This window comes from Macadamia integrifolia, chromosome 1 (assembly GCF_013358625.1).
Source record: "Macadamia integrifolia cultivar HAES 741 chromosome 1, SCU_Mint_v3, whole genome shotgun sequence".
NCBI lineage: Eukaryota > Viridiplantae > Streptophyta > Magnoliopsida > Proteales > Proteaceae > Macadamia > Macadamia integrifolia.
In genome coordinates this window covers 35,360,397-35,373,849 of record NC_056557.1, presented here as the reverse complement: position 1 = coordinate 35,373,849, position 13,453 = coordinate 35,360,397, and the positions used below count along the sequence as shown (strand labels likewise).

The window sequence follows — 13,453 nt, the reverse complement described above, 5'->3', positions numbered from 1 at the left end:
TGAGAAGTGTTTTCTGACTGGTCAATTTACTGACAACGGATAACTGTTTGATATATTAACAACTTGATCAATATATAAAAAGCTCAATAGTTGATGAAACATGGAAACTTTGACACTATTATCTGTAACATTCTAGGCTAATCAAATCTAGTTCCTAGCCCTAACACTATTACACTAGATACATGCATTACATCATTTTGGATTCTCCTTCCTCCATTCCAAAAATTCCTTTCTTTCACAATTTTTTTTTTTTTTGGTAAATGATGATTTGTATTAAATAAGAAAGAAAAAAAAATGTAAAACAAAACATAATTAATAATAGACTAGAAACACTTGACACTCCAACAAAACTAGAAAACACCCTCAGCCTTTGGCATTACTATTAGCAAAACAAAAATTGAAAATAACACTTGAGAAAGTGGTATCTAGCTAGCTAGGCCTACAATAGGCATCTATCCTTTGTTCAATCAGTCTCCATCGATTAGCTAGGTACCTTTATTGATCATTTAATATGTCATTGCTATACGATCCATTTCCGACTTCTTCTAGGGTGGGGTTTTATAAAAGGAAATATTGCAATAATGGCTACTTTAAAAAAGGATTAGTTTGGTAAGAAGATTTGGGATAAGGCCAAGCTTGGTATGTTATTCAATCGATGATTGGTGATAAGGATTCCACTAAGGATCAGCATGACAAGAAGATTGGAATAAAGCCAAGTTTGGTATGTTACTCAATCAAGGGATTGTTGATAAGAATGTTGGATTTATAGGCTTAATTAATTATTCGGGTTGATTAAATGGGTGAAAGTCAAGTTGCATAAATCAGTTCAGTCTACTCTTAAGTTTAAGGATATACTGACCCAACCCATTATGGTTTAGGATTTTGGGTGCAGGACAATATTATAAATACTAGGTTTTGGGTCCCTATAGCTATTATTCACTCTTTCCCACTTTACTGTTGAAGTAAGAGAATCAATGAGGTCTAAGAGGCTGTAGAAGATTCATAACCAAGAGAGGGATCGTCTACAACATACTAGGTGCAAGGTACAAATCAATCATCTATGTTTTGATCCAAACATTTATGTTTTAATTTGATATCGTGTTTTAGTTATCTGTATGGGAACCAATTAGGGTCTAATGTGAAACCCTAAACAGATCTAACAAAGGATTTAACCAAAGACTAGCTTGGCAAGAAGATATGGGATAAATAAAAGAAAATATTGCAATAATGGCTACTTCCACGAAGGACCAGCTTGGCAAGAAGATTTGGGATAAGGCCAAGCTTGGTATGTGACCATCATTGGCAAGAAAATACAGGATAAAGCCAAGCTTGGAATATAGCTCAATTAAGAGATTATTGATAATGATACTAGCTATAATAGAAGTAGCCAATATTTTTCTTCCAAATGCTCCTATTCTTTGGTGCGCCAATGTTGGAGCGATATAGCTCACCACCAACCCAGTATTTCATGCAAAAACAAAACATATTAAGATTGACTTCCATTTTGTTAGGGATAAAGTTGCCAAATGCCATCTCGATGTACGATTCATATCAACAAAAGATCAACTAACTGACATCTTCACAAAGCCTCTATCTGCTGTATGTTTCAAGACTATTTTATCCAACCACAAGGTGTCTTCGCCCCCCTTGAGTTTGACGAGGCAAATAAAAGGAAATATTGCAATAATGGCTACTTCCACAAAGGACCAGCTTGTCAAGAAGATTTGGCATAAGGCCAAACTTAGTATGTTACTCAATCAAGGGATTGGTGATAATGATTCTACTAAGGATCAGCATGGCAAGAAGATTTGGAGTAAAGCCAAGTTTGGTATGTTACTCAATCAAGGGATTGCTGATAAAGATTCCACCAAGGACCAACTTGGCAAGAAGATATGGAATAAAGCCAAGATTGAAATATTGCTCAATTAAGGGATTATTGGTAAGGATAGTAGCTGTAATAGAAGTATGGTAAATTTGGTTTCCTTAAGTAAAAGATCCAAATTATCCCTATAAAAGGATTGTAATCCCACAAGACATTCATTATTGGAAGAAACATCTCGCCGTGGACGTAGAGAGAGAGAGAGAGAGAGAGAGAGAGAGATGATCAAATTATATCTTTTCATTACAAACTTGGAATGAAGGAGATCTTCATTCTACAGATGAGTTCCTTTTCTCACGATTACCTTTTACATAATAGTCATGGAATGAAGGAGATCTTCATTCTATAAATTAGATCATTTCTCATTACATAGATGAGATTTTTTCATAAAAAATTCACTACCACATTTACCCCATCAGATAACATTCAGTGATCACTGAATGAAAAGATCTTTATTCATATCATGATATGTTTAAGAGAGGGAGTCCGTCATCAAATTCATGGGAGACTTGAGAAAGTTCTTGCAAATCTTCAACCAAAACTTCCGATCCGGCTCGGCAATCTCCAATCTCGATTTCACAAGCTCAGCAAACTCCTTCTGCAATTTGTGAATTAATTTATGAGTAAAATAGATAACCAAGCAAGTTCCTCTACTTGTGAAGTACTTAATTAAAAGTAAAATTGAATAAGTAGTGATCATATATATCTTTTTACCTTTATAGAGTTAGTGTTAGCAAGACGATCAATGATATTACATAAGATGTCTTTAGTGTATTCAGGGTGGCCTTGAATCCCTAATATGTGGTGGTCAAGATTAAACATCTCCACTCCTGTCTGGTCTGAGAAGGCAATGACCTTGGCACCCATGGGGACCTCCCTCACCTCATCCTGATGACACTCAATGATGGTCAGGGTGGATGGAATTTCCTTTAAACCATCAAAGAAGCCACAAGGGGGTAAGTCTTCCACCATGCTCACTTTTCTCAACCCAAGATCCCATCCGCCACAAGCTCTCTCAACCTTCCCACCCAATGCTCTGCACAATACCTAATCAACCAAAAAAAGATAATAAGAAATCTAGTAATGAAGATCAAGAGAAAGCCCAATTTAAAAGACCCAGCTAGCTAGCTATACCTGATGGCCAAAGCATATTCCAAGCACCTTCTTCCCCATAAAGTCCAGTTTTTGAAGCATAGAGCAAAGCTTCAAGACCCATGGGTCATTTCCATAAGCATCATAAGGGCTACCACTGATTACAAAACCATCATACTTGTGAAGCTCATCCATGTCAGGGAACACTCCATCAACAACACTGAACATCTCCCATGTTTCTCCTTCATCTGCAAATGCGTTCTTAAACACATTAAAGTATCCACTATAAACTTTCTTCACATAATCAGAGTCCCTTGCAGCCATCAGTAGAGCGTATCTCTTCTGATCCCCAACACCTTCCATCTTCAAGAAAGAGAGAGAGAGAGAGTACCGGAAAGGATTACTGATCAAATCACAAACCCAATTCACCCAAAAACAAATTCACAAACCAAATTCACCCAAAAACAAATTCAAAAACCCAGTTGCCTCTGGAATCTAAATTTCTGTAGAGGATTGAGAAACGAGTTTGGGGTGAAGGGAGAGGCGGAGGTGGTATTTATAGAGGTGTATGGACGTGAGTGCTGCGCTCACCACACACCACACACCACACACCACACGGTTAGAATTTTGCATGTGTTATTTTTCACATATTCTTCCTTTTTGACTTTTTTTTTCCTTCAAAGGGATGCATTGTCTTACTTTGTGTTCTCTGCATGTTTTGGTAGAAATGGTCGCATATTGCAACCTTTCCTTGTATTTTCCTCCCCTTTTCTCTCCACCCCCACCTTAAAAACAAGAAGGAAAAATGTTTGTTGCCACATCAGGGGACTCACCATATTTTTGTTGTTTGACACGCAAAATATTCTTCTTGCACTCTCCTGTTGCCTCCACATCCTTTGCAGCCACCGCAATGGTGTAGTGAGTTATTCAAGACTCTGTCGTGTTTCTTTTTCAAAATCTTAATTTTGGTTGGATGTTGGAGAGCTCTGTCATGCTTCTTCTTCGAGGGGACCCATGACTTTTTTTTTTCTAACATCCAATTGGAGAGTTATTCTTGAGTGGAACAGTTTTTTTTTTTTTTTAAAGTGAAGGATCATGTTTTAGTCTGTTTTGTATCAAGAATTAACAATGTAACTGAATAACGATTACCAAAAGAAAAATAAAAAAGAGATCACACACACACAAAATTCAAGATTTTTATGGTTCACCAAAGATGGGCGAGCAATGAATTGAAGCTTTCACTATTTCGATGAAGAAATCACAAAACCCTCACTCGCTTCCTTACATGAGATAACCCCCTATATAAAGCGACTCATGCATTTCTTACAGAAACCTTAATCCCCAAAAGTAAAAAATTACTCCAATATAAGCGACTAATTTTAGTCGAAGGATTCTACCCTTCCTACACCCCCTGTGTAGGGGGCCGCCGTTATTGAGGAAGAATTACCAATATTTCTTGGATTAAATTGAATGAGGCTTCACCAATAACATTTTGTTGGTTGGATTGTTGTGTGGCTGGTCCTCGTGTTCCCTAAGGATGGCTCAATTGGGTTGGTTATAATGGGTTTTGGCATTTTGAACTTGCTTGGAATTGAGAAGAGTTCTTCTCAGTCCTGGAGATGGCCATGAAGCTTGCCTCTTTTGCTTGTATATATTTATCTTCTCTAATAAAGCTGATTCAACCATTGAAAAACAAGGTCAATTACTTGGACACCCCTTGTATTTTAGATTAATTACAACTAGCTCTTTTTCGTTAGTCAATTACCCTTTAATGATGATGTCATGGTTGAGGAAAATCTTAAATGCTTAAACTACCATTTTACCTTTCAACTAAAAAACCCTAACCCTCCAAGAAACCTTTAAGTAGGTGGTTTGTAGGTCAGGGTTCGTTACAAGGGCGAGTTGGAGTTGAATGTGGAGGTGAAGGCTGAAACCCTTCTGATCGATTGATCCTGACAGTAATGATTTCAAAATTGAAATAGAAAATCCAACAATAATAGTTAGATTGCTTTTGTTTTGTTCAAGGATTGAATCTTTGTCTTAATTATATCTTAATTTATATAGTGGATGTTTGTGACTCTCTCTCTCTCTCTTGCCGTAATGGAAAGAAGCATGGGACAATGCAATGGACCTGCAAAGGGTACGACCCAATGGCGAAAAAAGAGGGTGGGAGATGTATGGAGGGGTCAACGTTTGGTTGCAGCGGGAGTTGCTTCGCCAACGTTGGAAAGAATTTTCAGAAAATTTATCCATTTTAATGCTTGCCCCATCCTTATGCAAAGAGAGTGGCAGTGGTGGTGGCGGTGGGATGGCATGGCTGCTCTTGCAGCCAATTTGATTGGAAGATCTTGATATGGACAATGGGTGACCCACCACTAAAAAAAAAACCTATATCATCCTGGTCCACTCAGGATTAACTCTTCATGAGAGATAAGTTTCTAGGGTTCTTGGGCACATTGGGAGGAGAAGCACAATAGAGCTCTTCAACATTCGACCAAAATTAAGACAGGTTTATCATTTTAGTTGTGTCATTGATCAACAAGAATATAGTGAGTTCCCTAATGAGGTAACAAACATTTGGAGGCGTGGATGGCTAAAAGATGTTGGGCGGCGTCTCCCAACCTTTAGGGGAGATGCTTACACGTGGTAGCCTCCCGTTGGTCTAAAAGTGGGCCCAAGGCTTTGAACGCCTTTTCCTGATGTTTCAGATCTGATTTTGGGAGATTAAGCCGTTCGATTTTTTTTATCCTTATATCATTACAAAGAATCTTAAATGTGATTTCTAATGATATAAAGATCAACCATAAATTCTTTTGAGAATATAGACAGATCTGTGTCCAAAGCCAATGGGAGAATTTGAAAATTTCCAATCAATGCTACAAAGATCAACCATATATTTGGCTAGGGACACAATCAGATCTATGTCCCAAAGTAGACCAAAAAAAAAAAAATCCCAAGTGTGATCGAGGATTTGAATCCAATACCTCCTAGCATTTTATGGATGAAAATAAGGCTTGATGGAAACGATCCAAGTTATTTAGGACTATGATGAATTGTTTCATTGAAGTTGGCTTAGAATAATTATACTAAAGGAACATAATTTTCTGGGCAAGACACAAGGGCGCAAAATGATCCATATGCCCCTCCTGGGATGCATGTCCTTATGTCTGGGCCTGGGTCCCACCTGAAAACACTTCTATTCTAAAATACCAAAGATGCCTCTTGGGAAATAATTTAAACACTTCATGTACAGGGAATGTGGATCCCACTGTTAATTTTTTGTTCTATCACGTTACACATGTCATATGAACAGCGTCTTAAGTCACTTTGTATGTGAAAGATTCCCCCACCCTCATTAAGACCCAACCGAAATTAAGACAATAGTTTTACCATTTTAGTTGTATGAGAAGACAATTTTGTTACTTGAAAATTAAGAAACTGACTAACTGAAACATGATAGACCGGAGAGACCGCAAAAGAATGGTAATATAACGAGTCCTGACAGACATTGGGGCCAGACCGCCAGAGAGGGGAGGAAAACACAAGGAAAGGTAGCAATATGGGAACATTTCTACCATAACTTGCAGGGAACATAAAGAAAGACAATGCAACCCTTATTAAAAAAAAAATAAAAAAGTCAAAAGAAAGAAAATGTGAAAAATAACGCATACAAAATTCTAACCGTGTGGTGAGCGCAGCACTCACGTCCATACGCCTCTATAAATACCACTTCCGTCTCTCCTTTCAACCCAAACTTGTTTCTCAATTCTCTACTGGAGTCTTAGCTTCCATAGGCAACTGGATTTGTGAATTTGTTTTTGGGTGAATTGGGTTTGTGATTTGATCAAAGTAATCCTTTCAAATACTCTATTTCTGTTTCTTGTTCGATCTCTCTTTCTTGAAGATGGAAGGTGTTGGGGTTGATCAGAAGAGATATGCTCTACTGATGGCTGCAAGGGACTCTGATTATGTGAAGAAAGTTTATGGTGGATACTTTAATGTGTTTAAGAATGCATTTGCAGATGAAGGAGAAACATGGGAGATGTTCAGTGTTGTGGATGGAGTGTTCCCTGACATGGATGAGCTTAACAAGTATCATGGTTTTGTAATCAGTGGTAGCCCTTGTGATGCTTATGGGAATGACCCATGGGTCTTGACTCTTTGCTCTCTGCTGCGAAAACTGGACTCCATGGGTAAGAAGGTGCTTGGAATATGCTTTGGCCATCAGGTATATATACTCTTTTATCTAGCTTTTTGTTTTTATTTTGCTAATGAAGGGTATCTAGGCCTGACTTGTGGGAGTCGAACTTAGCTTCCATATGCAACTGCATGGGCAGGGTCATACCATGGTTGAATGAGAACCATTCAACTTTCACTGAAAGCAGTGAAGAGCAGCACTAAACACCCCATGTGAGTGGCCCAAAGAGTGCCTAATGGGATTCGAACTTAGAACGTCCGAATTTACGTACTAAGCTTGTTGCTCACCAACTATGCTATCTCCTTGGGTTCTCTTTTATCTAGCTAGCTAGCTAGCTAGGTCTTATTAATTGGGCTTTCTCTTGATCTTTCGTTATTAGGTTTCTTATTATCTTTTTATGGTTGATTAGGTATTGTGCAGAGCATTGGGTGGGAAGGTTGAGAGAGCTTGTGGCGGATGGGATCTTGGGTTGAGAAAAGTGAGCATGGTGGAAGACTTACCTCCTTGTGGTTTCTTTAATGATTTAAAGGAAATTCCATCCACCCTGACCATCATTGAGTGTCATCAGGATGAGGTGAGGGAGGTCCCCATGGGTGCCAAGGTCATTGCCTTCTCAGACCAGACAGGAGTGGAGATGTTTAATCTTAACCACCACATATTAGGGATTCAAGGCCACCCTGAATACACTAAAGACATCTTATGTAATATCATTGATCGTCTTGCTAACACTAACTCTATAAAGGTAAAAAGATATATATGTTCACTACTTATTCAATTTTACTTTTAATTAAGTACTTCACAGGTAGAGGAACTTGCTTGGTTATCTATTTTACTTATAAATTCACAAATTGCAGAAGGAGTTTGCTGAGCTTGTGAAATCGAGATTGGAGATTGCCGAGCCAGATCGGAAGTTTTGGTTGAAGATTTGCAAGAACTTTCTCAAGTCTCCCATGAATTTGATAATGGACTCTCTCTCTTAAACAGATCTCTGAATATTATCTAATGATGTAGTAAATGTGGTAGTGAATAAATTTTTTTTTTTTGTTACTAATTCTTATCTATGTAATTAAAAGTTAATTATCTAATTTACAGAATGAAGATCTCCTTCATTCCATGACTATTATGTAAAAGGTAATTGTGAGAAAAGGAACTAATCTGTAGAATGAAGATCTCCTTCATTCCAAGTTTGTAATGAAAAAATATAATTTGCTCAAAACTCTCTCTCTCTCTGTGGAAAATTTCAGGCATGCCTTCAAGACACTGGTCCATAACTCCATCCTATTGTTAACAATGATCTTTAAAATTTTGTATCTTTGTAAATCTAAATTTTAATGATACAAAGTCGTTACCTAGATTAAGGTCTATGACCTACAATTACATATGACTCCATCCAAAGTTGTTGATCATTTGGGTCATGTCAAATTAAGGAACAAGAAAGGTATTAGGCACCTAGGTCTACTGAGTTAAACTGGTTTTCACATTCATTTGGCATAACAATCACTCTTATGATTATAAAAACATGCCAGGTTATACTTTGCAAAAAATAGTAAAATTAAGAAAGAAAATAAAGACTTATCTCTATCCAGTAGAGTTTGTATTCATAATGAAATGAAAGATCATGAAAATGGCACGTTACACTATTTTTGTCAGTAAAACATTAAATTAAATTTTAATTTAAAAATAAGTGATATTACAACAACCCAATTCTTCATGCCAAACACAAGATATCACTAATTTATGAAAAGGAAAAGAACCGAACAACTCTAAGGATTCCATACTAAATAAAATAATTAGGAAAAATACAAAATTTTAATGAATATAAAAAATGACTTAAATACCCTTTTATTGTAGAAAATTATAAAAATGCACAAAAATCCTATATGCATGAAAATCATAACAAAACTTAAACATGACTCAAAAGTATCCTAATTGTATTATTAAAAAAAAAAACCTCAAAATATTATGAGAAAAAAAAAATCATATACCCTAGATGACTAAATGCCCCAATATACAATACCTATTCTAATCATGCATAAAATTTTGAAAGAAAAAAATGATGGAATAATAACTTAATATACTATGACATGAATAATATTATAAAATCAAATAAGATATATAAATTAGGAAAAAGGTTAGGTATGCCATCGGCTTTCCTAGAGCTAGCGACTCATCCAATGAAAGGGCTGGAATGGGAGGGGCATAAAGAGATTTTTCCAAGGGAAGAAAGAAAGCGGTAACATAAATCAATGTATACCGACGGAATACCCAGCCTTTTCTCATAAAATTAACAAATAAAAATCCGAAAGCAATGAAAACCTTTATTTCCCTTCATACATTATCTTCTACAAAAAAAATGAAGAATAAAAAAGGAAAATGGAATGAAAGAAAATCCATCAATCTAGCCCTAAAATTAGAATATTTTCTTGAGATCCCAAGAAATAGAACGGAATGGAAAAAAATCAAGGAATGGTTGAGAGCTATCTGGATAAGGTGCTAGGGTCATTCCTAGTTAGCTATCAGTGTGCTGTTTTTCCTGCTAGTTAGCTGTGCAGAGATCAGAAAGTCCCCTCAAACTCAATTCGGATCGATCAGTATCGGTTGGATTGGATCAATACACAGGTATGATTGAAGGGTGAAAACATAATAAAAAGTTGATTTTTATTAAAGAATAAAATTAAATTTGTCCAATGCAGGTCAATCCAATCAATATCAGTCATCATCGATCCGGAGATTGATCCCAAGTTATAGAACCCTGAGCCAGAAGGGTTATGAGATTTTTCTGGTAAAGCCTGGAAAGTTATGAGACTGATTTGGTGGGCCCCTTCAGGCCTTTTGTGAAAGCTTTAATGGACGAGTCTACATCCTTTATAGTGAGCAGTGAGGTGCAGTGAACATTGAACGGTTGAAAGCATTTGGGCATGCATCCCAAGGGACTCTCAGCCACCCAATGCTCACTGCACCGGTGCAACGGTTGCAGACATTTTTCATCAGTGATGTCTTTCTTTCACTCTTCCCTTGTCTTAATGATAAGCTAATTTTTTTAGTTCTCATTAATTGTGTATACAACTCAAAGGTCGGAGGTTCAAGGCTTGATGCATCAACTTATTTTGGCCTCGATCAGTAGCGACACTTCAATGTGCATTCAATGGTTGGGAGGGATCAACATTCACCCTAAGTCCCTCTTAGCCGTCAGATGCATGCTGAGGGGATGGAGAGCGGTAGAGGACCTGTCCCAATTACTGATGTCAATCCCAAGCCCACACTGATTCCACTGATCGTGATTGACCGTTTAAAGACTGGCTCGACCTGCACCAATTATTAATCATGTCAGACTCAAGCCCGGCCTGTTTATATATAATTAGTATACGGTGCAAGGGGTAACCCCAACGGGTGCCCGACTTGGCCCAACACGTTTGACCTGACCATTTATATATATATATATATCAGTAAAAGGACACGTGCAAATGCACGTGGATGAGAAAGAGAAAGATGTATTTCTATCATATATGATATCCATTGAAGCAATTAATAATTTAAGATGACTATTAAATTTCAAATAATGATAGACAATTACAACATATTTTTAGACAATCAATGATAAGAGAGAGGCCTCTCTTTAGTAAAATGTCTCTCTGTCTCTCTCTCTAAGAGATTTAGTTACAAGCTATCGAGGATGGGTTCTTTAGTTTAGGAACCTTAAATGTGGATGAAAACAATCTTGGAGTCTTTGAAGAGGGAACGACATTGACGCACTTTCTTTTTAAGCTCTTTCTATAGCCTTGGTTACAACCAGAGAAATCTGGAGTTCAGAAGCTTGTTAACGATAACGCAATCACAATCACCAATTCCATCATTGTGTAATCAAAAATGATTTTCTTATAAGGTTCATAAAAACAATACTGTAATGCTTTCATGTAAGAGAGCATATCACAAAAATAGAAAATCAATTGAACATGATTGAAATACTTGTAGAACATGTTAATTCTTGTTATTAATGGTTTGCTTGATAGTCTCAACTCTTTTTTTCATAGATTCTTTTACTTGGCAATTTGGGGTCACTTTGTTACAGATATCCAATGTTGAAGGAATCCCTTTTTAGCCATTTCTTTTTTCAGACAGATCTAGAGGCAATCACATGCATCCAGTAGAAAAAGTTTGTCCATTAGAAATTATTAGAGCATCTAATGTAAGTCCTACGTGTTCAATTGAATCTCCAATTAAGCAATGATTGTTGGGAACTTAGGACTCAAAGAGAAGTAAGAGTTGGTTGGATTGCATGAAAATAAAATAAGGGATAGAATTGGAGATAACTTTGAATCTGAGATCCAACCAACTCTAAAGTGAAACCTTAGTAATTGCAACCCTCAAATACTCAAAATATATAATTTAAAAACATCCATAAATCAAATTAATACTGTAGTCATTATTACTTTTTTAAAACCAACACCCCGCCAATCCCATATAAGAAACAGAACTCACGAGGATCACATTATTGAAAGAATTTCTCAACATTTGCAAAAGAAAAACAACAACATAAACATCAAAACCTACGAAGCAAAAAATCCTCAAAATAAGAATGAGAGAAGCAACAAAACAAAACCCAACCAGTGGTGAGAGCCTTGATTGTCCCAACGTGCCTTCATTTGAAATCCTTAAAAACTTTTTCAACTGATCGAGGATTATGAAGCCCTGAGGTCCTTTCATACATAAGGCAAGTTAGAGGGTTAACCCAACATTAGATACGATAAACCCATAAATGAACGAAGAAAATCGAACATTTAAAAAGTATGGATTAAAAAAAAAAAAACAAACAAACAAATTTTAGAAGATAAGAAGTGCATTATAGGATCAAGGAGCAAAGATGAATACCTTAAATTAAATCATTAGATAGGAAAAGAAAAAGCTAAAGAACTGTATAAGAAACCTTACAATAGCTTACTTGGAGCCAAAGAAATAACAGAGAAAGGGAGCTCTTGGAGCTCTCTTAGAGCAGATTGTGGACTTTGGGAGAGAAGACCAAAGATGAGACACAACTCTCTGATTTTGTTACCTAATAAAGGGGAGAGAAGAGGGAAGATTTTATTTACTAATAAATAAGATAAGAGACGTAATAAATACTTTGGGGGGGGGGGGGAGAGAGATTCTATTTCCTAATGGAGAGAGAAGAGGGAAGAGTTTCTTTACTAATAGATAGGATAAGAGAAAGGTTTGGAACGTGAATGAGAGAGAGAGAAATAACTGATGTTGGGTAGAGATAGGAACGCGTGTGAAAGAGAGAAAAAAATATTTCTGGTTTTCCTTTCTGATGGGTAGAGATAGGAACATGTGTGAGAGAGAGAAAAAAATATTTCTGATTTTGCTTTCTAACAAAGGGGAGAGAAGAGGGAATATTTTATTTACTAATAAATAAAATAAGAAACGTTTCAAAAAATTAATAATTATATGGGGGGGAGAAAGATTCTATTTCCTAATGAAGGAGAGGGAAGCGATTTTTTACTAATAAATAAGATAAGAGAAAGATTGAGCGCAAATATTCTAAGCTATTGTTGTAAGACACAAAAAATTGAAAAATCTTGAGATATTGTAGTTGAATTTTTTGTCTTCTCTGTGGTATATATAAGGAAGAATTTCATGCAGTAAAAACCTTTAAAGTTGATGAAAGATCATTGAAAGATACAATTTTTATGCAATAAATCTCTCCATAATTTTGTGCCTATTTTTTTTATCCCTTTAATATGTAATAATTATAATTAATGACACCCATTTCTCCTTCATGTTTAGAGAGTGAGTGAGAGAAAGAGAATTATAGAGAGAAAATACCCCTTTCCTTGACGTTTAGATTTTGTAAGGGATGGAATGAGAGATTTTAGGAGCCTTTTTTTTTTTATGGTATATCTCTCTCTATATTTACATTTTTAATATTTCCATAATTATTTATAATTTTCTCTATGGAGAAACTCCCTCCATTGTGCTCCACGTTTTTTTTTTCAAAGAGGAAGAGAGAGAGAGAGAGAGAGAGAGATTTAAGGAGGAATATTATATGCTTGTTTTTAAATCCTTTTTAGTATTTAATTAATTAATAATTATAATTAATTATTACTCTTTCCTTTCTCCTACACGTTTAGAGAGAGAGAGAGAGAGAGAGAAATAGAGAATTATGGAGAGTTTATTATTATTAATTTTTTTTTGGTATATCTCTCTCCATAATTGTTCATTCCATCCCTATTCTCCATAATTCTCTCTATTTCTCTCTCCACTGTCCCCCTTTCTCCTCCACGTTTAAA

General features: G+C 36.1%; 2 protein-coding genes across 2 annotated transcripts; one reads left to right on the top strand and one right to left on the bottom strand.

Moving 5' to 3' along the window:
• Positions 1–2,286: 2,286 nt before the first annotated feature.
• LOC122089695 (gamma-glutamyl peptidase 5-like) lies at positions 2,287–3,410 on the bottom strand. The gene is made up of 3 exons (XM_042659421.1): positions 3,014–3,410; positions 2,594–2,926; positions 2,287–2,477 (listed from the first exon to the last, which is right to left on the bottom strand). Exons 1-3 carry the CDS (start codon positions 3,332–3,334, stop codon positions 2,352–2,354), a joined length of 780 nt encoding a protein of 259 aa, XP_042515355.1. The 5' UTR covers positions 3,335–3,410; the 3' UTR covers positions 2,287–2,351.
• A 3,465-nt stretch (positions 3,411–6,875) lies between these two features.
• LOC122073589 (gamma-glutamyl peptidase 5-like) lies at positions 6,876–8,149 on the top strand. Its single transcript, XM_042638187.1, has 3 exons — positions 6,876–7,199; positions 7,579–7,911; positions 8,024–8,149. The coding sequence occupies exons 1-3, from the start codon at positions 6,876–6,878 to the stop codon at positions 8,147–8,149; spliced, it is 783 nt and encodes a 260-aa protein (XP_042494121.1).
• The last annotated feature ends 5,304 nt before the right edge of the window (positions 8,150–13,453 follow it).

Bases quoted from the DNA above. Each gene is read 5' to 3' on its own strand.
- LOC122089695 (XM_042659421.1), bottom strand. From the start codon at position 3,334: ATGGAAGGTGTTGGGGATCAGAAGAGATACGCTCTACTGATGGCTGCA. The intron at 2,927-3,013 runs GTATAGCTAGCT...TTGGTTGATTAG, and splicing joins GAATATGCTTTGGCCATCAG to GTATTGTGCAGAGCATTGGG. The intron at 2,478-2,593 runs GTAAAAAGATAT...CACAAATTGCAG, and splicing joins CTAACACTAACTCTATAAAG to AAGGAGTTTGCTGAGCTTGT.
- LOC122073589 (XM_042638187.1), top strand. From the start codon at position 6,876: ATGGAAGGTGTTGGGGTTGATCAGAAGAGATATGCTCTACTGATGGCT. The intron at 7,200-7,578 runs GTATATATACTC...ATGGTTGATTAG, and splicing joins GAATATGCTTTGGCCATCAG to GTATTGTGCAGAGCATTGGG. The intron at 7,912-8,023 runs GTAAAAAGATAT...CACAAATTGCAG, and splicing joins CTAACACTAACTCTATAAAG to AAGGAGTTTGCTGAGCTTGT.